Below are 23008 nucleotides of genomic sequence, written 5' to 3' on the forward strand. Positions count from 1 at the left end.
CTGCCTCCTCTGGAAGTAGGCGCCTTGAAAGTGTTCCACAGATTCTGATACTGCTAAATGGTGGAAGGTCCTTTGACAATGTAGATAAACCAGCTTCTGCTCTCAAGGAGCTTGGTGTCTTGGTGTTTGGAATTGGAACAAGGAGCTCTGATAGCAGAGAATTACAGAAGATATCCTATGACCCCAGTTATGCTCTCTCCGTGTCTGAATTTACTGACCTCCCCAACATCCAACCGCAGCTTCTTTCTGCCATGAACACTGCCATTATACAGGACACAACCATGACACCAACACTAATACCAACAATAGTAGGTAAGAAAAATATGGTTTTGATCTGTTCCAGTTCATCTTTTACATTAGGATAGAGTAGTTGATAGCTTAGAACACTTGTGTAGATTCCCCTGAGGCCTTTCATGTGGTTTCATTTCATACCTCTGTACCAATGTTCCCTATGATATAACTCAGGCCAATGCACAAATTGTCACTTTCTTTGAATAGTTGTTTGTGATAAGTGAAAGGGATGACTTTCATGTGACAGAAGCAGCTTTGTCCTGTTTTCCCTTACCTATGCCACATGTAATATGACTCTTTATCTGAACCTTCACATTCCCTAGTTGAGAGTCAGGCTCCCAGGAGGGATGTTGTGTTCTTGCTGGATGGATCTGATGGCACTAGGAGTGGATTCCCAGCCATGCGTGACTTTGTTCAAAGAGTGGTGGAGACACTCAGTGTGGATGAGAACAAAGATCGCGTTGCGGTGGTCCAGTACAGTAGAGATCCAGCCGCCCAATTCTACCTGAACACATACACAACAAAGGGAGAGATTCTCAACACTGTAAGAGGTCTGAGACACAAAGGCGGGAGACCTCTCAACACTGGAGCAGCTCTCCAGTACGTGAGGGACAATGTCTTTACTGCCTCCTCCGGAAGCAGACGCTTGGAAGGCGTTCCACAGCTACTGATTCTGTTGAGTGGTGGAAGGTCCGTTGACAATGTTGACACGCCAGCTTCTGCTCTGAAGGAGCTTGGGGTTTTGGTCTTTGGAATTGGAACAAGGAGCTCTGATAGCAGAGAATTGCAGAGGATATCACATGATCCCAGTTACGCTCTGTCTGTCTCAGACTTTACTGACCTTCCGAGCATCCAGCAGCAACTTCTGTCCTCGGTGGAGGCAGTGGTTATTGATGTTACTCCAGAATCACCAACAGTTTTAGGTATGTGTTATCACTGTGAATGAAGAGTCAGGATGTGTTAACAAAATGGCCGCTGAGTCTTAGAAACGACTATATCATTTGGCCAAAAACACCACATTTGATCAGTTTGATTGACATAATCTATTTATTTTCTCAGTTGATCATGACACCGCCAGAAAGGATGTGGTATTCCTTCTGGATGGTTCTGATGGCACAAGGAATGGATTCCCAGCAATGCGTGATTTTGTTCAGAGAGTAGTAGAGAAACTCAATGTGGGAGGAGACAAAGACCGCGTTTCTGTGGTCCAGTACGGTAGAGATCAAGAAGTGAATTTCTATCTGAACACATACACCACGAAGGGCGACATTCTTGACATCGTCAGAGGTCTGAGGCACAGAGGAGGTAGACCCCTCAACACTGGGGCAGCCTTCCAGTACGTAAAGGACAACGTCCTTACCGCTTCTTCTGGAAGCAGACGGCATGAGGGTGTCCCTCAGTTGTTGATACTGTTGAGTGGTGGGAAATCCAATGATAATGTTGATACACCGGCCTCTGCTCTGAAAAAAATAGGAGTTGTGATATTCAGTGTTGGATCTCGAGCCTCAGACATTAATGAGTTACAACGCATTTCCTTTGATCAAAGTTATGCTCTTTCAGTGTCTGAGTTCAGTGATCTTCCAAACATCCAAGAGCAGCTACTCACAAGGGTCGAAACTTTCAATATTAGCCTTATGGGTAAGATCCATTAAATAAATGAACATGAAGCCAAATTCATAGTTGCAATTTTAATATTTCTGGAAAATATACCAAATGTCTTTTTCTGATATATGAATCCAGGGAATCTGTTTAAAATGGTCAAAAATCACTTGCTGCATATTTTACATTATTAATACCTTACACTGTTATTCTTTGTTTTTAAAACCTTTAGTTTAAGATCATAATTGCTATTCATACATATTTTATTATCTCACGTGTATCAAGGTTTGTTTCATTAGGCACAAATGTAATCCTTAGAAATAACGTCTTTATTCATGTTTTACTAGGAGAAACTATGATGGGACATAGAGATATTGTATTTCTTCTGGATGGTTCTGATGGCACAAGGAATGGATTCTCAGCAATGCGTGTTTTTGTACTGAAAGTAGTGGAGAATCTCAATGTGGGAGGAAACAAAGACCGCATTTCCGTGGTTCAGTATAGTAGAAATCAAGAGGTACATTTCTATCTGAACACATACACCAAAAAGGAGGACATTCTTGACAGCATAAGACGTCTGAGACACAAAGGTGGTAGACCCCTCAACACAGGGGCAGCACTCCAGTTCGTTAAAGACAACATCTTTAGAGACACCTCTGGAAGCAGACGTTATGAAGGTGTCCCTCAGATATTGATTTTGCTGAGTGGTGGACAGTCAAATGACGCTGTTAGCCAAGCTGCCTTTGATATGAAAGGTCAAGGAATTCAGAGTGTTGGCATTGCCATCAGACAGGCCGACACTAGAGAAATGCAGTCAATTACGTCCAATTCACAGCTCATCCTTATGGCACGAGACTTTTCAGACCTGTCAGCACTGCATCTGGAGCTTTTATCATCAATTGCTCAAGTTTCCAGTCCTGGTTTCATAGGTAAAAATTTTATTTCGTTCTCTCAGTCTATTTAACCAGTTGATTGCTCTGTGATGTTAAAATCTGTTAGATCTACTGGTATAGTCATCTACTCTTTCCTAGCAAGATATTTGCTACATTCTACAAAATAATGTGTTAAAATATTTGAACAGTTTTAGAAGTATTAAAGCTGCTCATTCATTAAAGTGTCATCAATGAAAATGGGTGACCATGGATTGTTTAATAGCATCCTCACCTCATTTGTCAAATCGTACAACATCTTGATTAACCCTTTCTTTCATATTGCTCTCATTTATTTTTGCTTCTAAATTTTTCTTTCAAAGATTTTTCTTCAATATTCAGAGTGAATCCTTCCACTTTGCATTCATGCTTATGCTTGGTATTATTACGACCTTTTTTCCTAGAAAACTTTTTCATTCTTCATTTCATTGTTCTCTTCAAATTCTTTCAGCATAGTCTTACTAAGGGTCTCTTCTTTGCAGCAATGTCATTTACTTCAACTCTCTGGAATGCATTTGCTTCAATCAGCTGCAGTTGCTTACCAGAGATATAGTAAATTAATGCATTATCTTATAAAATCATTATTCCTTCGTAAGTTATATTTACATTAATTGAATATCTGTTCCCCACCTGAAATAAAGTACCAAAGAGAGACATTGTATTCCTTCTGGATGGTTCTGATGGCACCAGGAGTGGATTCTCAGCGATGCGTTATTTTGTACAAAAAGTTGTGGACAAACTCAATGTGGAGGAAACCAAAGATCAAGTTTCGGTGGTCCAGTACAGCAGAGATCCAGAGGTCCACTTCTATCTGAACACTTATACAACAAAGAAGGACATTCTAGACACTGTTAGAAGTCTGAAGCACAAAGGAGGGGCAATTCTCAACACCGGGGCCGCCCTCCAGTACATCAAGGACAATGTTTTCACTGCTTCAGCTGGAAGTAGACGCTTGCTTGGTGTTCCACAGGTGTTAGTCATTTTAAGTGGAGGAAGATCCAGAGACCCAATTAGCAATGCCGCTCATGCTCTGAAACAACAGGGTATCATGGTCATCACCATCGGTTCAAAAGCTACAGACATTGAAGAGCTGCAAACTCTTTCTTTCAATCCTTCTTTGGCATTTACATTTTCAGAATACTTTGATCTTTATAGATTGGAGAATCAGCTTTTATCTTCAATGAGAATCACTACTTTGAAATGTTCTGGCATTTTGGGTAAGGGATGTCAGAAACACTTTTCATATAATAACTTATTGAAACTCATGAATCCCATGTGCATAATGTAATTGTCCCGCCGTTGATTGGCATTGTTCTCCAACTAAGAACAATGAGTCCTTTTCTTCTCCTTAGGAAAAGCAGGCTCATAACCGTAAATTGTATATTTTCGTTTGATGATATCACTTTTCCTAAGAGAAGACAAGATTGTAGAATCTTGGTGGTGTATTTAGAGACTTAATTTGCCACTGTCCTCAACACAGAGGACAATGTGCTCTGTTCGCCTGCAATGTATAGCATGTGATGGTAAATTCATCTGTGCTCCTTTCTTATTTGCTTGAATTTTTTGCTGCATTTTAAAACAAAATGCTGCGTATTTTAAGATTCGTGCATCTCATCTTTTATTAAAGTGTCAATCTTCGCTTGACTCTCACCACTCCATGATGGATTTTTTTTTTCTTCTTCTTTTGTTTCACTGGTTCTTTCTTTGCTATGCCAAATGGTTATAGCATGTCAAACCCCTGTCCCCCTTTAGTACTGATATGACGAATTGCATCTTGTTCAATCCACATGTACTATTCTCCCTAGTGGAATCGCGGATCGGACGACGTGATATTGTGTTCCTCATCGACGGCTCAGACAGCAGTCGGAGTGGGTTTCCTGCTATGCGAGATTTTGTACGAAGAGTTGTGGAAAACCTTGACGTTGCCGAAGACAGAGACAGGGTAGCAGTGATCCAGTTCAGCAGTAAAGCTGTAGTGTACTTCTACTTGAGTTCCTTCTCATCCAAGGACACTGTCATCAGCAAGATACGAACATTAAGACACAAGGGAGGAAGATCGCGCAACACTGAGACAGCTCTACAGTATGTTAAGGACAATGTCTTTAGCACCATCTCGGGAAGCCGACATCTTGAAGGTGTTCCACAAGTACTGATACTGCTCACAGGAGGACCGTCCAGCGATAGTGCTAGGCAGCCGGCTTCGATACTTAAAGATCTTGGCATTTTGAGCTTCAGTATTGGCACAGACTCAGTTGGTCTTCCCACCGCTGCTCATAATTTTGTTTTTCCAATCACTGACTTTGGAGAGCTTCCAGACATCTTATTAGATGTACTGTTCACTTTAAAGCGTACCACTCGTATTGGTAAGTAACCTTATTTTTCTAAGTGTCACTTGTCTATTCTTTTCATAGTGGAAAGACAATTTGGTGACATCCAAAGAACTATGGAATAATCGAAAGTTAGTCAATGAGTTAATTTGAAAATAAAACATGACTAAATGTCTAAATGCTTTTATGAGTCGTTATACAAAACACAGCATACATGTATTGTAATTTCTAGCTCAACCTGAAGAAACCAAGAAGGATGTTGTCTTCTTGTTTGATGGATCTGATGACATTATAAATGAGTTCCCAGTTATACAAGACTTTATACTGAGAGCTGTTGAGAAGCTCAATGTGAATGAGAACAAAGACCGAATTTCTGTGGTCCAGTACAGTAAGGATGCCATGGTCAATTTCTATTTCAACACTTATGCATCCAAAAACAAGGTTATACATGCAATCAGAGGCATCACACTTAAAGGAGGGAGACCCCTCAACACTGGAGCAGCTCTTCAGTATGTCAGGGACAATGTCTTTACCGCTTCCTCTGGTAGCAGGCACATGGAGGGTGTTCCACAAATACTAATTTTGATTAGTGGTGGGAAGTCTAGTGATAGTGTTGAACTCTCAGCGATCGCGCTAAAGCGTATTGGTGTGGTCCCTGTCAGTATTGGCCTTAGAAATGCTGACTACAGGAGCAGTTAATCTCAAATTCCCCTAACGAAACATTTTCTGTCCGTGACATGCGGAACCTCGAAAACATCCAGACAGAGCTCTTCTCTGTTTTGTCAAGACTTGTCAAAGCCAGGTATCCCGATCCTACCATATTCATTAGCTCGGGAGGTAAGACACTTAGAAGCAAAGTCCTTCAGCTGAAGTGTTCAATCATTGTTTGCAAAAGGATATTGAACATCGTTGTGAAACATGCTTTTGAAATATATTAGCCTACCTACTACAAAAGGAGCAGTGGTTAATTAAAAATGTATGTTCTCCCTTCCTTTTAGCTGAGTCTCGGGGTCCCAAGAAGGATATCGTCTTCCTTGTTGATGGCTCAGATGGCGTCGGAAGGGAGTTCCCCATCATCCAGGAGTTCATCCGCTCAATCGTGAAGAACCTCAACGTGGGCGAGAACAAGATCAGGATTGGTGTGGTGCAGTATGGCGACTCCCCCAATGCAGATATCTACCTGAACTCCCACACAACCAAGGAGGGGGTTATGAACGCTGTCAATGGACTGAGGCAGCGAGGCGGCCGGGAACGTAACCTGGGTCAGGCAGTGGAGTTTGTCAGTAGTGAAGTGCTGAATGTTCGACGTGGCGGCAGGAAGGGGGAGGGTGTCCCACAGTTCCTGATTGTCGTCTCCGGCGGTAGGTCCACAGATGATATCAGTCGACCTGCGACATCACTGAAGAAGTCAGGCGTTTTGCCCTTCAGCATCGGGACCAGAGATGTAAACCCTCAGGAGCTTCAGGTTGTGTCCTATGTTCCCAACTTTGCGTACACTGTGGATGACCTCCCTGGCCTGTACACAGTCCAGGACACGCTGATCTCCACGCTCACAGAGTTGTCCGATGACGACATTGCCAGGCTACGCCCTGTTTTCCCAACTGTGGATGGTAATGCCCTCTCTTGCTATCATTAATGTGCTTTATAGGATTAATGTCTGTTTGAATTTCATTCACAATATTTTAGCACATTTTATGGAATATTTGGACAACACTTCACAGTAGTGGCCAGTGGTTGGCTAATTACCTGGTCGCGTATGTGTCAAATTGTCAAAAAAGCATCATGATTGATTGTTGCTCTCAAGGACCCAAGGCAATCTGCCTTATCCCAAGGGTTCTCAGCTATAAGCACCTCTTACCGGTGGGACCATGTGAGCTACAATCCCGACACTCATTTAGAAACGTCAATAATCATCACTTGCGATAGTTTTTAAAACATATGTAATTTATCTTTCATATCAGCGAGAAATAATCTTTAAAATAAAAAACATACACTTACTTTAGCAGGTTTGCACAGATCCATACGGCTGTGTCTCTCCATCCGACGAACTACACTTCCGCTACACTTCCTCCCCAGTTAGACTTACACACAGGTGTTTGAGCATGCTAGATAACTAATTAGCACAGGTGGTTGCCTCTGTCTTCCATCTGTCTTCCGTAAACAAACGCTGTAACATGGCAGTGTGGGAACACTAAACCTATAAAAGTGTGATTTAGTATTTTGTTTTTTGAAGACTATTTCTCAATGATATGAAAGATATGTTCCTTATGCTTCCGAAACTGTACTGCAAGCGATGCGGTCAGAAGATGTCTTCATGAATAGTCGCTAACGGATGTTAGCTTCTATGAATAGGCTAGATGGGATTGTACATAATCAAACATGTTATATGCCAAGTTTTCAAACTTTCTTGAGAAGAGGCCTATTTAAAACCTCATGAGTAAACATATCACTGTAAAGTCCACAGGTGTTCTATTCGGGTTGTATTCAGTGCGTGTGACCAATACAATTTGATTTGATTTGACTGAATTAACGAGTGCCCAATTTCGGGGACTAAGCTGTATAAAAATATATATATATATATATATATATATATATATATATATATATATATATATATTGTATATTAGATTTTTTACCAATTAAAACAAACACTTTACATCTGAGTGTATAAGGTATTATTGGAAATGCCTGGGTCTTGTGCTTCGAATGAATACAATTTAGTTGCCCTCCAGTGGATAGTAGTGGTACTACACCCCACCGCCCATGCTACATTTTAACTGGTTTAAATGGACCTACACTGACTTTAGCATTACTTATGTCTTTTGCTGTATTGTTTTTTCATGTCTGACAGAGGGGGCCAACGCCACAGTGAAATTCATGCATGGAGTAGTACAGAAATTGTACCATTTGGCGATTATTATTTTTTTTACCACCACTCATAACTTCATAACACATACTATTGACTTCTATCCCGGTATAGCAAATATAGGCGAATAATTGCTTCAAAGTGGTCAGCTGAGGAGGTTTTACATTTTTGCATGGGAAACCCTAATCCACTAATTACTGCAGGGGCACAAAAATAATTATCTCTTAGCTAACACACAAGTACAACCAAACAACGTGCTGGTACAATAATATTTCTTGAAGGCAATACAGTCTCCGGAGACCAAAAACAACAATTCTGCTAAATGTGCTCATGTGGTAGTGTTTACAGCTTTGATTGATGTTAGCTACCAGTGGGGTAAAAAGGAAAACAACAGGTTATTTTACTGGGGAGTTTGTCAAAACAGCACTACAAAGCTAGCTGTTTTTCATTCGGATTCACTGTTAACTGGGTTTCAGTCATCGGCATCACCACCTGTGATACTGTAGTCTAGTTGAATATCAATAAAAACTGTTTCTCAAATGTTCATCATTAATAATGTATTATTAATAATAATGATAGATTAAAACTAGATTATATCGTTTGACTCATACAAACAGATCAGTAGTCAAAAGGGTCGATGCAAGGTGAAAACATAGTTATAATGAAGTACAATTAGAACATAAAATATCCCCATAACGAATTTGGTTAATATCTATGCCCTAATGCAGCTCAATTTGTGTTGCTAACAAACACATTTGATGTGCTTGTCTTCTCCCACAGTCACCACCACCATAGTATCCACTGGCGGAGAAAAGAGGGATGTGGTTTTCCTCATTGACGGCACAACAGCTGTGCGCAGCGAGTTCCCCGCCATCCGTGACATGATCGGGAGGGTCGTGGAAAAGCTGGACGTGGGTCTGGATCGGGTCAGGGTGTCAGTGGTGCAGTACAGTGACGATGCCAATATGGAGTTCCTCTTGAACGAGCACTCCACCAAAGACGAGGTCCGCCAGGCCACGAGGAAGATTCAGAGCAGGGGTGGAAACCGTCTAAACACTGGCCGTGCCCTCGATTGGGTCTCCAAGAACATCTATCAGAGATCAGCCGGTAGCCGCATCGAGGAGGGTGTGCCTCAGTTCCTCATTCTAGTCACGGGTGGAAAGTCCAACGACGACGTCTCTGGACCAGCCAACCAGCTGAAGACCAACCTGGTTGCCCCTCTTGCCATCGGGGCAAAGAATGCCAACCCCAACGAACTGAGGCAGATCTCCCTGAAGCCAGAGTTCGCCTACTCCATTAACAACTTTGGGCAGCTTCCAACAGTGGAGCAGCAGCTTATTGCTTCAGTCAACACCATGACCACCACTGACATCTCCAGTAGTTTTGTTCCTCCTGTTTTGGATATTGGTAAGAGATTCTACATTATGTAACCCAATGTAGTTATGACCCATCAAATATATTTTTTAATGTAGCTAAGTTTCCATCCAATTGGTGAGAGATTTGAATTTGAATTTTCTAAAATCTGCATAAAACAATATGAACATTTTCACACCCGAGTGTGGCGCAGCGGTCTAAGGCACTGCATCTCAGTGCTAGAGGCGTCACTACAGACCCTGGTTTGATCCTAGGCTGTATTGTTATGTAACAAAACAAAATGCGTTATATAGTGAATGTGCCCACTTTGGTCTTGGCACGTGCGCTCTAGCCAACAGCTCCCAGATACAGTGCGGGTATAGCCTACATGATGAGATTATTTATTTTTCAAATGGCAGCCAAGCCTCGATCATCATGTCACCAGAATAAGACTCTCAATATTTATTGGAAAGGGGCATCAAGCTCATCACGGTGTACTTTCACCACCATGTGAAGTTCATCATCATTTAAAAAATCTGTAGCCTAATAAACTACATGCTACATTTCCCGAGTCGTAGTGAAAGGACTACACAACATACCATCGCGTGACTCCAAGTTTACTTTTGGTATGATGGTTATTATATCAATACTTGCGCGTAAAGGTCAACTTCCACCTCCTTTTCTCACATAATTAATTTTACAGACACAAAAAGATCCCACCTTGATTAGCGTATTTTGTTTTGTCAATATTTGGAAAGTCTACCAACAAAATAGCTGTTTCCATCAGGCCTGTTGTGACATGTTTTATCCAACATGTACTTTTCCTTGAATAAAAAGGTTGAATGGAAACCTGTTTTTTATGTTTTGTATGATATCGCCTCAACTGTTACAATTCTCTTTTGTTTACATTTTTAAATACATTTTTTTGCCAACATAAAAAGTAAAACCCCACTTGCTTGACTTGTTTTTCTGTTCTACTTCTCAGCTAACCTCAACATGGGGAGGAAGGACATCATCTTCCTCATAGACGGATCGGACACCACAGGGTCCAGTGGCATAGCCCACATCCGTGACTTCATCCTCAACATCGTTCAGCAGCTGGATGTGCAACCTGACAAGGTTCGGGTCGCTGTCGTCCAATACTCTGACAAGGTCAAGACGGATTTCTCTCTCAATTCCCACAACAACAAGCCAGCTGTGCTCTCTGCCATCAAAAGACTACGCCAGCAGGGTGGCAGATCGGCCGATCTGGCCAAAGCCATCGAGTATGTGATCAGGAACGAGCTGAAATCCTCGGCAGGTGTCCGGCTTGTGGAGGCCTCCCAGCATCTGGTGGTCCTCACAGGCGGAAGGTCCCCCACTGACGTATCTGTGTATGGCCCTCTGCTCAAAGGCTCTCGGGTCAACTGCATTGGCATTGGGGCTGGCGGAGCAGACTCCAGGCAGCTTAACCAGATTGCCACCAGCTCTGCCGATGTTCTTCAGGTACCTACTTTCCCCGGCTTGCCTACCATTAAGGAGAGGTTCATTGCCAGGCTCAATGGGACAATCCCCGAGGAGGCCCCTACAGAAACTGATGACCCAAGTAAGTGAAACCACAAAGCAATGCATTCTCGCCTTATTCTGTGTAAGAAATGTACTGATAAATATTGAATAATAGCCAAATAAATACTGTGAATAGGATTCAACATGGCACCTCTCTTTCTCTCTATACCTCTCCGTCGCTCTCTCTCTCTGTTTTCTATCTTTCTCTCAGATTCAGGACTCCCTAAAGCCAAGGCTGCTGACATCGTGTTCTTGGTGGATGGCTCCATCAACCTTGGCAAGGACAACTTCAAGGAAGTGATGGAGTTTATCCTGAACCTTATAGACCTCTTCTTCACCGAGCGTGACAACCTGCAGATTGGCCTGGCCCACTATGCCACCGACGTCACCGACGTCTTCTACCTCAACACCTACAAGACCAAGGACGACATCATCAGCGCCCTCAGTCGCACAGAGTACAAGGGTGGCCGCAGGATCAACACAGGTGCTGCCATTCGCCACGTGCAGGAGAACCACTTCATCAAAGATAAAGGCAGCAGGAAGGATGAGGGCATCCCCCAGATCCTGATGATCGTCACTGGCGGAAAGTCATCCGACGATGGCAAGACTGCCGCTCTGGGGTTGAAGGCCACCGGTGTGCGCATCTACGCCGTTGGCGTGGGCGACATTGAGGATGAGTTGAACAACCTGGCGAGCGAGGCCTCCACGGTGGCCAGGGCGAGCACGTTCATGGAGCTCTCTGAGCTCAACGAGCAGATCCTGGAAACATTGGACGACGAGGTGAAGGGAATCAAGCTGTGCACTGGCGTGAGCCAGGAACCCTCAAAAGGTGAGGATCACAGATATTTTACCCTATCTTTCCCCTAGTGTTGGTGTTAGGAGGACATATCTTGGCAGATCTACGTCACTTCCTCATGCTTGTTTTGCTTACATCCTTTACTTTCATATAGAACATTGATAAAAAAATTGCTATGCTTTAGAATGACTCAGGTAATAGCAGACCGCATATGGATTGTAAACATCTGGTAAACATCTACATTACAAGTCATAGTACAGAGAAGCACCAAACACCAACCACCAATCAACCTCCCCATATCTTCTCTCTCTCTCTCTCTCTCTCTCTCTCTCTCTCAGCCTGCAGCCTGGAGGTGTTGGTGGGATTCGACGTGTCCTCGCAGAACATCTTCCAGGCCCAGAGGATCCTGGAGTCCAAGATGGGTGCCATCCTCCAGAGGATCACCAAGATGACGGGCATCAGTTGCTCGTCGGGACAGATCCCCTCGATCCAGGTGGGCATCCTGGCCATGGATACCGCCTCGGAACCTGTCCACCTGGAGTTCACGGACAACGCCGACACGCTGTTTGAGGCATTCCGGGCCCTGCGCAATCGCGGCCCCTATGTCCTCAATGCCAAGACCATCGCCGCATACGGTTCGAGGTTCAAAAGCCGAGCCGCGGACGCAGTCAAGGTGTGTCTGCCTGTCTCTTTTTATAAATGTAATTAATATCTTCACCCACAGGGAACGGTGTGAGTAGAGTAGATTGAAGTCCGTCATTTATCTTTTTTGGTTAAGTTTGACTTGAGATTGAAGCAAACCTATTGAAATAAATGCCATTCATTATTAGTCAAATGAAATTATATGATTGCCTCCCCCCCAACCACACACAGGTTGTGATCCATCTGACTGACGGTCTGGATGGCCAGTATAACGAAATGAAGAGACGGGTTGAAGAACTTAAGATTTCAGGTGAGGATAAGTCTTATGGCTGGATTATTGGATTGCTATGGCTGTTGAAACTACTGAGAAAGATCCTGGACAAAGAGAACTAAATATGTGTTTTGTGCCATGCTAGGTGTGAACAGCTTCATCCTGGTGGGTCTGGAGCGGGTACCCAAGTTTGAGGAGGCGGTGCTGCTGGAGTTTGGCCGAGGCTTCAGGTACACCAGACCCCTCCGACTCAATGTCATGGACCTGGACTACGAGCTTCTGGAGGAACTGGTGAGTGCTGTCACTCACTACAGAATCGTTACATGTTCTCGTACTTGTACCTGTAACATACAGTCCAACTCAGCCATGTAACCCAACTTTGCCACACAAATGCTTTTAGGAAAGAACCTGGAGAAAGTCTAAGGACTAATCTACTGTACAGTATGAACACATTGAACATTAGGAAGATACTTGAAGTCGTAGTCAAGTCACAGATATGCAGTTTTGGATTGAGTGGATAATCAACCAATTTTGGCTGTACACAGAAAATGTTTTGTTAAATTCCAACTTTATATATATTCCAATTTGCAGGACAACATTGCTGAGAGGGAGTGCTGTGCAGTACCATGTAAATGCACCGGCACAAGGGGAGACCGAGGAGCAGTCGGGCTTGGAGGACCCAAGGTTACTAACGTGCTTTGTTATTATTACTTGAACTTAAGTACTGTATACTAATGCACAATCTTAGGAAAAAGGGTTCCAAAAGGGTTCTTCAGCTGACCCCATAGGATAACCATTTTTGGTTCCAGGTTGAACTCTTTTGAGTTCCATGTAGAACCCTCTGTGGAAAGGGTTCTACATTCAACCCAAAAGGGTTCAACCTGGAACCAAAAATAGTTCTTCAAAGGGTTCTCCTATAGGGACAGCAGAAGAACCCTTATTGGTTTTAAATATACCTTTTTTCGAAGAGTGTACTTAAGTGTGTAAAAATGCCTAGGAAAATATAAATGCCTTGTGAAAGACTATTGCGATGAGTTAGTTATACACTGCAGATTTATGCGTAATATGCTTCTTATCTTGCAGGGTGGTCCAGGTGGAGCAGGCGGAGCAGGACATCCCGGGGATGAGGGAGGACCCGTAAGTCAGATTTCTGTTCATATCTGAAACAACTTTAAACTCACAAATATCTGTTCAGCTTTCTTCCTGTATTCTTTAGTAAGACTGTACCCTCAGGCCACACTATGCGCCTGCTCTGAAGTTTAAAAATAATAATAGTTGGATTTACAGTATATAGAGCCTTTCCGGTGCTCAAAGTGCTGTAACACATTGCTACACATTGCACCACCAATGGGTAGCACCCTAGGGTGATGAACGGCAACCATTATCAACCTCAATGCTATTCAATATAGTGTAAATGTTGTGTAACAGGACATCTCTCTCTCTTCTCCTCGTGTGACAGGGAGACAGAGGTCCTCCTGGTGTCAATGGAACGCAAGGTTTCCAGGGCTGTCCTGGACAGAGGGGCATCAAGGTCAGTACCCACTTAGCACTACTGTATCAATCAAAAGGTTAACTGATGTGAAATCAAAACAGAATGTAATATCTTTTTTGCATAAAATATGTAAGAATGTATCTCCTTTTTCTCAATTGATCAGGGTGGTCGTGGATACTCTGGAGAAAAGGTGAGGTTTTTCTTCAATAGAAAAATCAATACTTTACTTCAAATGATAATTGATAATATGTTGATCACATAATAGCTTGTTTAAATGTTAGTGATGAGATTTACCCTCAATAACCCTTGTCTTCTGTCAGGGGGAATATGGAGAGATTGGCCTGGATGGCATAAACGGAGAAGAGGTAAGAAAAGCGTAGTTTATTTTACAATAAGATTTGTTTTTCTATGGCATGTGCTGAAAATGTATCCTAAAGTTGGAAGGTCATACAGAACTTTACGTGAACAGTTACAGCTTTTGACATATTGGCCTCATGTCAGAAGTGCTTTTGAAATCCTCCCTTTAGTCCACGACTTTACAAAGCAAAATGTACAGTAAATCTAGCTTTGAATGCTTACGCTGACAAGACAGACCCACAGTAGTAAAGGCGAATATAATGACTTATGATTAACTTTTAGACCACGCTTGAATGTGTGGCTGACTGATTTACTGCTTTCCACCAGGGCAAGAGTGGAGTCGCTGGACCCCCAGGAGACAGAGGGAACCCTGGGAGAATGGTGAGTCCTCATGTGGTCATTGCAACCTCATAAACATCATTTTTTGGCTACTTTTCCATGCATTCATTCATTTTAATTATTCGGATGTGCTTACCACTCACAAATGTTTGTTTCTGTGTTCAGGGACCCAAAGGAACTAAAGGACATGCAGGAGACATCGGGGATACAGGAATCAGAGGAGATCCTGTAAGAATCTGTTAACATCTGAAATACAGTACAGCCTTATTCCAGATTACATTTTACATTTCAGTAATTTAGCGATTTACATGAGCAATTAGTTTTAAGTGCCTTGCTCAACAGATCAGTGCTTGTTTTCATTACAGAATTATTTAGTTCAGGGATGGAAAAACTGATACTGGTTCAGTCTTCAGTTGGTGTTACCTTATAATGATAGCAGGAATCCCAATCATTGGGATTCATATGGTAGATATAACAGAGAAACCAACCAAACTAGTCAACAAAGTATTTTGTACTACATCATTAACAGCCAAACTGATTCTGAATCTGATTCCATTTGCTTTGTGTTTGCTAGGGAACCACAGGTCAAGATAACAATGTGGCTGGACCTAAAGGAGACCCAGGCGATGTCGGCCCAGTGGTAATATCTTCCTCTCACCAAGCTAGTGTGTTAACTGCCTGTGGGGATTACAGTGTTTGTATAGGAAATCAACTATACAGTTTCCTTGTATTCTTAATGTTTTGTGTGCTGATTTGCAATTGCACAGTGCAGTGAGTAGGAGTGAGCATCTTCACACCTCATTTCCTGTTTAAGCCGTCACTATGTTTCTTTCACTGGTGTCACTTCCTGTTATTGTCATTGATGATGTACTTTGTCTTGAATCCTAGGGAGAGTCAGGGGAGGATGGTAAGAAGGGAGGCCCCGGTGAACCAGGCAGGACGGTATGACTACTCTCTCTCTTCTTCTCTATTGCTAAAAAAGGTGTTATCTGATATTTGGCTTAATATTTCTTTCTACCGAATAGTTCACTTATCTATGCACCACCACATTATGAGGTAACTCAGTAATAACTGTGTCTGTATGATGTGTTTATTCCCTGTTTGGATTGTATTAGGGTTCTGATGGTAGAAGAGGCCCACCTGGACAAGCTGTAAGTGAACCCTGAACCTTACCTCTGAACATATCCAGTCTTGATGCCTTGCATTAGCAGGCCTAATTGTTGCATAACCAGGCTGCATTACTGTGCCTGATATCAGGGTAGCCAGCCCTTCCACACCAAATTACCCATTGCTATCTGCATATTGACAGCACTTCCCATGCAGTCATCAGACTTAAATCATGGCCACTGTTAGTCTAGCCTGGTGATGTCAATACCTACGTCATTACCTTTTTACTCCTGAGACCAAAACCCTGCCTACCAAGGCATATAAACAATGGCTTTTAGTGTCATCTAAAAACTTAGCAGTAAACGTCCACTCCCCAAAGTTGATTTATTGTGGAATGTTTGACTAGTCTTATCTCCTTCACTCCCCTGCAGAGGTCCTTCTTCACAGTCACAAATTTCTCAGAGGGACCTCTTTATAATGAGGCAGAAAGAGAGAATTAGAAAACAACAGTGTAACAATATTAAAACCTCATCATGTATATATATATTGTTCATCTGTAGTCTAGGACCTTATAAATGTAAGGGGGAGGGGTTTTATAACCCCTCCCCCTTCTATTAATACAACATAAGTATAATCAATTATTCTAATACATCAAACATTTTGGTACAACCCTTATCATGACCCCTAGGTGAACCCGACACCCCCATAATACACATACATGTACTGTAGTGTGGGGCCATCATAATTAGCAGACTTAGCATCCCCCTTTCCATTACTTTCTATGATCAAACTTAGCATATCTAGCTAGCGACTGTCCTTTACATACGCTACTCAATTATCTGCAGTAAACTCACTTCATCTAATCTCAATAAACTGATCATGTTTACTGAGGTCTAATCATATACCGTATTTAACCGAGACATGGGTTTCTCCTATGTCATAGGGAAACCCTGGCAAACCCGGAGGTGATGGTGTGCAAGGAGAGCCTGGTATCGGAGGATCCAGAGTAAGTGCCTCCATACACTGTGTTTCTATACTTGTTGACAGAACATTGTGTAGTTTGCGTTGTGCATGTTTATCGTCCCTTGCCAAAAAATCTATTACTGTCATTACACTTTTTTTGGTATCAGTCATTACATGGGCTTTCATAGTAGCCATGTTTATACTGAAGCTAAGGGGCTGAACTAAGTCCAACAGGCAGTTGAACTTCAGATTCAAATCACACTCACTTTGTAAATGAAACACAATTTTTTATCCACCAAATCTATTGGTCACTTTGATTCTACAGGAGACCAGTCTCTGATGTAGACGTGTGTTTGTGATGCTTTGTCCTACTCAGGGCCAAGCTGGACCAATCGGTGCACCTGGAACCAGAGGTGAGGACGGGAACCCTGGACCAAGGGTACGTGAACTACCAGCGCCATTTTAAATGTGGCACACTTCTGATATTGCCGTGATGGCAGGTTCTGCAGCAATGTTAAGACCTCAGTCTCTTCTTTGTATCAAGACATACAGATAGATGTAGGATCTTAATTTGACTCAGTTTGCTACAGCAGAAAAATAATCCTTTAGCAACAGGAAATGTGAATTATTATGTGGATTATAATTAATGGACATTTTTTGTAGGGGTTGATACATTTGTCGTTAGGGCAAATTAAGTCTGACGTGTTAAAGTGAAAATGACGAACTTAAAAATTCTCAACAACAAAAGATTGGACATATGTAGGGTTCTCAAAGGAACAGTACCAATGTTACCCCCTAAAACTTTGGTCCTAGTTATAGTTAAACTATCTAACCAGTCATATTAGACGTTTTTTTTGTCTGTTGACATTTAAGTTTGGACTTTGAGATGTACTGCACAGCGCCATATAACTTGATGAAAAGGCATCTAATTGGGAATCACAGTAAACACAAGCAATGTGCTGTTGGATAGAAGTAGCACATGTTCTGTAGGAAACGCAGGCAAAATGGATGCATGTGCCTCCCAGCCGACATACAGGAAAGAAATGCTTGACACTGTTAGAGCACATTTCACATGTAGTGTCTGTAGGAGTGAATCTGCTTTGTAATCATGATATACGACAACACGCGTTGCTTCAGCATCGATGTAACCTGACAGTGCCATGGGTGTCAATGGTGAGAAGATTTTCTCTGATTTGTTTATGTTTTATTCCAGGGTCCAGGAGGAGCCCAGGGAACCCCCGGAGACAAGGGCAGGAGAGGAGCTCTGGGTCGCAAGGTACAGAACTGATCATCATTGGCATCGCTCTAGTCTAGCCTATGCCTCACAGTCATCCCAGCCTTGTTTAGGTTACAGTATATTCACAATGGCCTAAGCCTCCCACTCTCCCGTTACTGGACACACATACACGGCCTATTAGAGTCAACACAGAATGATCCCTAACAAAACTTCCAGGCCCTGTGTCAAATTTACTTCAAGTAACGGGGGTGAATGCAATTAAATCTGGAGGAAATCTCTGCGCGACTCAGAAGGAATGTTATTTCGAAGTGTGCTTTCTCTCTCTCTTTCTCTCTCTTTCTCTAACTCTCTCTCTCCTCTCTCTCTTTCCCTCTCTCTGCTTCTCATTCTTTGTATATCTGTATCGTTATAGGGTGAGCCAGGAGAGCAGCAAGATTTATGTCCGTCTCTGAACACCTCTCACTTCTTAGAACCTGGAAAATGTGTCTCTAATCTCTTAACTGGTATCATTTTACTGAAGGGCTCGTAAGTTCTGTCTCGTTTCATTAGCTTCTTACGTGATCTGTCGCAATGCAGTGACTTAGTACACGGTACTGGTGCATAGTGTCCTGGTACTGTATTGATCAGTTTAGATCAGTGCATTCTCATCATTGGCATCGCTCTAGTCTAGCCTATGCCTCACAGTCATCCCAGCCTTGTTTAGGTTACAGTATATTCACAATGGCCTAAGCCTCCCACTCTCCCGTTACTGGACACACATACACGGCCTATTAGAGTCAACACAGAATGATCCCTAACAAAACTTCCAGGCCCTGTGTCAAATTTACTTCAAGTAACGGGGGTGAATGCAATTAAATCTGGAGGAAATCTCTGCGCGACTCAGAAGGAATGTTTTTTCGAAGTGTGCTTTCTCTCTCTCTTTCTCTCTCTTTCTCTAACTCTCTCTCTCCTCTCTCTCTTTCCCTCTCTCTGCTTCTCATTCTTTGTATATCTGTATCGTTATAGGGTGAGCCAGGAGAGCCCGGACCAAAAGGCATCGTGGGACCTCTGGGACCTCGTGGTGAGCCTGTAAGTCATTACATTACATTCTGTCAGCTCAACACAATTGACACCTAGGGAAGATTAACAAACAGACTGACTATTAATCAGATCGTAGACTACATGAGGTCTACATACATTGAGATGATACAATAAAAATACACAAGTGCTATATATCATAATTTACAGTATGTTATTGGAGTTTGAATCTTCTTTTCCCCTTCTTATCCTATTTAGTGGATACATTTCTGAGATGAATTGTTTCTCTTGTAGCCCTATGACATTTCGTTACTATGAGCCCAGGCTTGTGACAGTGTGAGACACAGATTCTCTACTCTTCTCCTGAAGTGTGCACTTGCACACTCCCCACCACAGATTTGAGCATCGTGTAAGTAAGGAATAAACATTGGTTGTAGGGAGTGTCCATCAATGTTAAAGGGATAGTTCACCCAAATTACAAATGTATACATTGGTTTATTTACCCTGTAAGCAGTCTATGGACTAGGTAAGACAGAAATCCATGCTTACGTTTTGTTAACCTAATCCATGAGAGGGAATGTGCAAGTAGTGAACGTTAGACATGCTCCAGTCTCTTGGGCCTTCTGATGGCAATCTGGACGTCATACTCACGGCCAGTTCAAAGAGCAGCAAGATTTATGTCCGTCTCTGAACACCTCTCACTTCTTAGAACCTGGAAAATGTGTCTCTAATCTCTTAACTGGTATCATTTTACTGAAGGGCTCGTAAGTTCTGTCTCGTTTCATTAGCTTCTTACGTGATCTGTCGCAATGCAGTGACTTAGTACACGGTACTGGTGCATAGTGTCCTGGTACTGTATTGATCAGTTTAGATCAGTGCATACAGCTCTACTTCTCAACTATTATCTCAGTCTGTACATTAGACCTGGGTTCAAATAGTATTTCACAGCTTTCATTGAGTGTTTGCTCGTGTCTGCCTGGAGTGCCAGATGGGTGGGGTTTGCACTTTTGGAACCATACCATTGGACCGTTCATTTGTGCCAGGCAAGCTCAATCAAGCACAGCTAAAGTATTTGAACGATTTTTAATACTATTTGAACCCCGGTTAGCTTGTACATAGTGACATTGTTCATTGTTTAGCACACATGGTACTGTTAACTAAGATTGGGTCATTCGCTTTGCAGTAAGCTCAGTGTTCTCTTCTTACAGGGCGAAGATGGTCGAGATGGATTTGGTATCGCAGGGCCCAAAGGAAGAAAGGTAAATAATCATACATGTGACAAAATACAATATGTCTGTTTGTCCCTCATATTCATCTGTACTAGTCCCATCTGCACCTACATCATTAATGCAATCACTAATATCCAACAAATTCAACCAATCAATCAATACATCAATGTTCTATGTTTTAATGAGCTTGCATGATGTTATCTTAAATTGCCATTATCAACCCATGCTCAAATGAACTGACAAGTGTCTTCCTTACAGGGTGATGAGGGCTTCCCAGGATTCCCAGGACCAAAGGTAATGTCAAGTACATCATCACTGTCACAGCTTACTCAGTTCAATTCAAGGATTGCTGAAATGAAGAGAAGCGCACTGTTTCACTCAAATGATCTCAGGTGGAAATATGATCTGTCTGTAGAGAGTAGCCTCTCCAATTTGTTTTGCAACAAAAATGAAAATTAGCATTTCAAATTGGTCAAATTCAGATAGGTGTCTGTCTTAGTGTTCCATGTGACAGTTCCTACACTGATGTTTCTGTCACCATGCAGGGAGCGGCAGGTGATGGAGGAAACAATGGCGGACCAGGACCCATAGGAAACCGTGGCCAGAGGGTGAGTGCTTTAGCTGGGGTGGAAGACTGGGATGAGGGGTGCTGTGTGCTATGGGTGTTTCTTAACTGATAATATAACTAAAACAACCACTGTGATATGTATTTGTTTTACCTACCTTAGTTGAATGCACTGACTGTAAGTCACTCTGGCTAAGAGTGTCTGCTAAATTACCAAATAGAAATGTAAAAATATCAAGGTAGAGTGTACCATACAGTATGGGTAAATTGATGCATACATTTGGAATGAAATCATACAAAATCATTTTTTAAATCTGACTTTTAATGCTGTTGTATTGCTGTTCTAGGGTGTTTCAGGGGAAATCGGTACTCCGGGTCAAAAAGGAGAGGTTGGATACCCCGGGCCTTATGTAAGCACTGACTTTTACAGTGGGTCCCTTTCTCAGACCCATATTTAATCATGGTCCTGGACTAAAAAGCACTTTCAATTGAGATTCTCCACTTATAATGCGTTTTAGTCCAGGCTTAATCTGGATCCAGGAAACCAGCCGCATGTGTTCACAACACTTTATAAACCATATATTCTCTCCTTAGCTCTGCATAATAATCCCTAACTGTATAGATATTCATAGTCATGACTTTATAGTCTAAGACATTGTTAGCAGTTTAATTCAGCTCTAGGAAGAGGCTATCTATATTTACCCATAAAATTAAATATCATGACCTCCCACATAATGTCACATTATAACATCACCATACGTAATTTTGTAACATTCACAGTCTTTGGAGGTTTGCCAAGTAGCACATGTATTGTATATAACGTCATTACAAACCGTTCATTGTTTATATAAATGGACACAAATAATGGTGTTGTTATCTGGAGTGGTGCCAGGCCTGAGAAAGTAGCCTAGTGCTTTGTCTCCTTCCAGCTGTGTCCATCTGTTCAACTCTAATGTTTGTCTTCCCACAGGGCCAGAAAGGACCGAGAGGACCTGGCGTTGTGGTAGGAATCCATTTATCAGACAGAAGACATTTTGTATAGGAAAATTGACCAAAGTTTACATGTGTGGAATATGTACTGTACAATGTCTTAACATCGGTTTGAAATTGTCCGTTTTCTCCTTAGCAATGTGACCTTGTGAAGAAAATCAGAGACAACTGTCGTAAGTATAAAATTCTTACACTGATCACCATGTAAGGGGCGGTCGGAAGGGGCGGTCGGGGCACCCACAACCGTATGTCATGTAAAACCACCTCAGATACACACTGCATAACCGACCTCCCTCCCTAGCCCCAAAACGTTAAAAAAAATTGACATATGAGTACGAAAGGCCCTAAACTTGTTTTCTTTTTCATTTTATTCTCAGCTTGCTGCTATGGTCAACAGGAGTGCCCTCTCTACCCCACTGAGCTAGCCTTCGCCCTGGACGCCTCAGATGGCGTGGGTCGGCCCGCATTCAACAACATGCGTGACGCCGTGCTCCGCCTGGTCGGCAACATCACCATCTCCGAGAGCAATTGCCCACGCGGTGCCCGCGTGGCCCTCACCCTCTACAACAATGAGGTGACCACCGAGATCCGCTTTGCCGATGCGCTGAAGCGCCGCTCCCTGGTGCAGCGCGTGGAAGGCTTGCAGGCATTACAGACGCGCAAACAGCGCAGCCTGGAGACGGCCATGAACTTCCTGGCGCAGAACACCTTCAAGAGGGTGCGCAGTGGCTTCCTCATGAGGAAGGTGGCCATATTCTTTGTCAACGGGCCAGTGAAGGATCAGCGGGCGGTCAGCGCCGCGGCCCTCCGTCTCTACGACTCCGGCATCGCCTCGGTGTTCCTGGTCAACAAAGAGGATGGCCAGCTCACCAGAGCCCTGAAGGTAATATAAAGGATGTAGAAATAGACCCCTCTTACACAGGGTAAAGTTTTGCTCTGATACCATAATACAAAGTAGGGAATCATTTTGGCTGTGCTCCATTATCTACACTACCATAGTATTTAGAAGAAACGAATATATTGGCATGCAATGTGAAAGTATAGATATTGGAATGTAGCTATTGCTCTGGTACCTGAAATCAGTGTATAACAC

General features: G+C 42.7%; 1 protein-coding gene across 3 annotated transcripts in view; it reads left to right on the top strand.

Moving 5' to 3' along the window:
- Nucleotides 1–23008, top strand: part of LOC120064487 (collagen alpha-3(VI) chain-like) — an 80819-nt gene that overhangs the window by 43579 nt on the left and 14232 nt on the right. For all 3 annotated transcript variants that reach the window (XM_039015097.1, XM_039015098.1, XM_039015099.1), the window contains exons 6-33: nucleotides 6145–6756; nucleotides 8793–9419; nucleotides 10351–10950; nucleotides 11122–11739; nucleotides 12045–12379; nucleotides 12580–12658; nucleotides 12765–12910; nucleotides 13211–13303; nucleotides 13703–13756; nucleotides 14079–14150; nucleotides 14275–14301; nucleotides 14432–14476; nucleotides 14796–14849; nucleotides 14973–15035; nucleotides 15382–15447; nucleotides 15696–15749; nucleotides 15923–15958; nucleotides 16858–16920; nucleotides 17254–17316; nucleotides 18091–18153; nucleotides 19120–19182; nucleotides 20340–20390; nucleotides 20619–20654; nucleotides 20906–20968; nucleotides 21273–21335; nucleotides 21896–21928; nucleotides 22052–22088; nucleotides 22293–22798. In XM_039015097.1, the coding sequence (XP_038871025.1) occupies nucleotides 6145–6756; nucleotides 8793–9419; nucleotides 10351–10950; nucleotides 11122–11739; nucleotides 12045–12379; nucleotides 12580–12658; nucleotides 12765–12910; nucleotides 13211–13303; nucleotides 13703–13756; nucleotides 14079–14150; nucleotides 14275–14301; nucleotides 14432–14476; nucleotides 14796–14849; nucleotides 14973–15035; nucleotides 15382–15447; nucleotides 15696–15749; nucleotides 15923–15958; nucleotides 16858–16920; nucleotides 17254–17316; nucleotides 18091–18153; nucleotides 19120–19182; nucleotides 20340–20390; nucleotides 20619–20654; nucleotides 20906–20968; nucleotides 21273–21335; nucleotides 21896–21928; nucleotides 22052–22088; nucleotides 22293–22798 (4622 nt within the window). The remainder of the gene's footprint in view (nucleotides 1–6144; nucleotides 6757–8792; nucleotides 9420–10350; nucleotides 10951–11121; nucleotides 11740–12044; nucleotides 12380–12579; nucleotides 12659–12764; nucleotides 12911–13210; nucleotides 13304–13702; nucleotides 13757–14078; nucleotides 14151–14274; nucleotides 14302–14431; nucleotides 14477–14795; nucleotides 14850–14972; nucleotides 15036–15381; nucleotides 15448–15695; nucleotides 15750–15922; nucleotides 15959–16857; nucleotides 16921–17253; nucleotides 17317–18090; nucleotides 18154–19119; nucleotides 19183–20339; nucleotides 20391–20618; nucleotides 20655–20905; nucleotides 20969–21272; nucleotides 21336–21895; nucleotides 21929–22051; nucleotides 22089–22292; nucleotides 22799–23008) is intronic.

The sequence above is a fragment of the Salvelinus namaycush genome, chromosome 19 (genome assembly GCF_016432855.1).
Source record: "Salvelinus namaycush isolate Seneca chromosome 19, SaNama_1.0, whole genome shotgun sequence".
NCBI classification, from domain to species: Eukaryota; Metazoa; Chordata; class Actinopteri; order Salmoniformes; family Salmonidae; genus Salvelinus; species Salvelinus namaycush.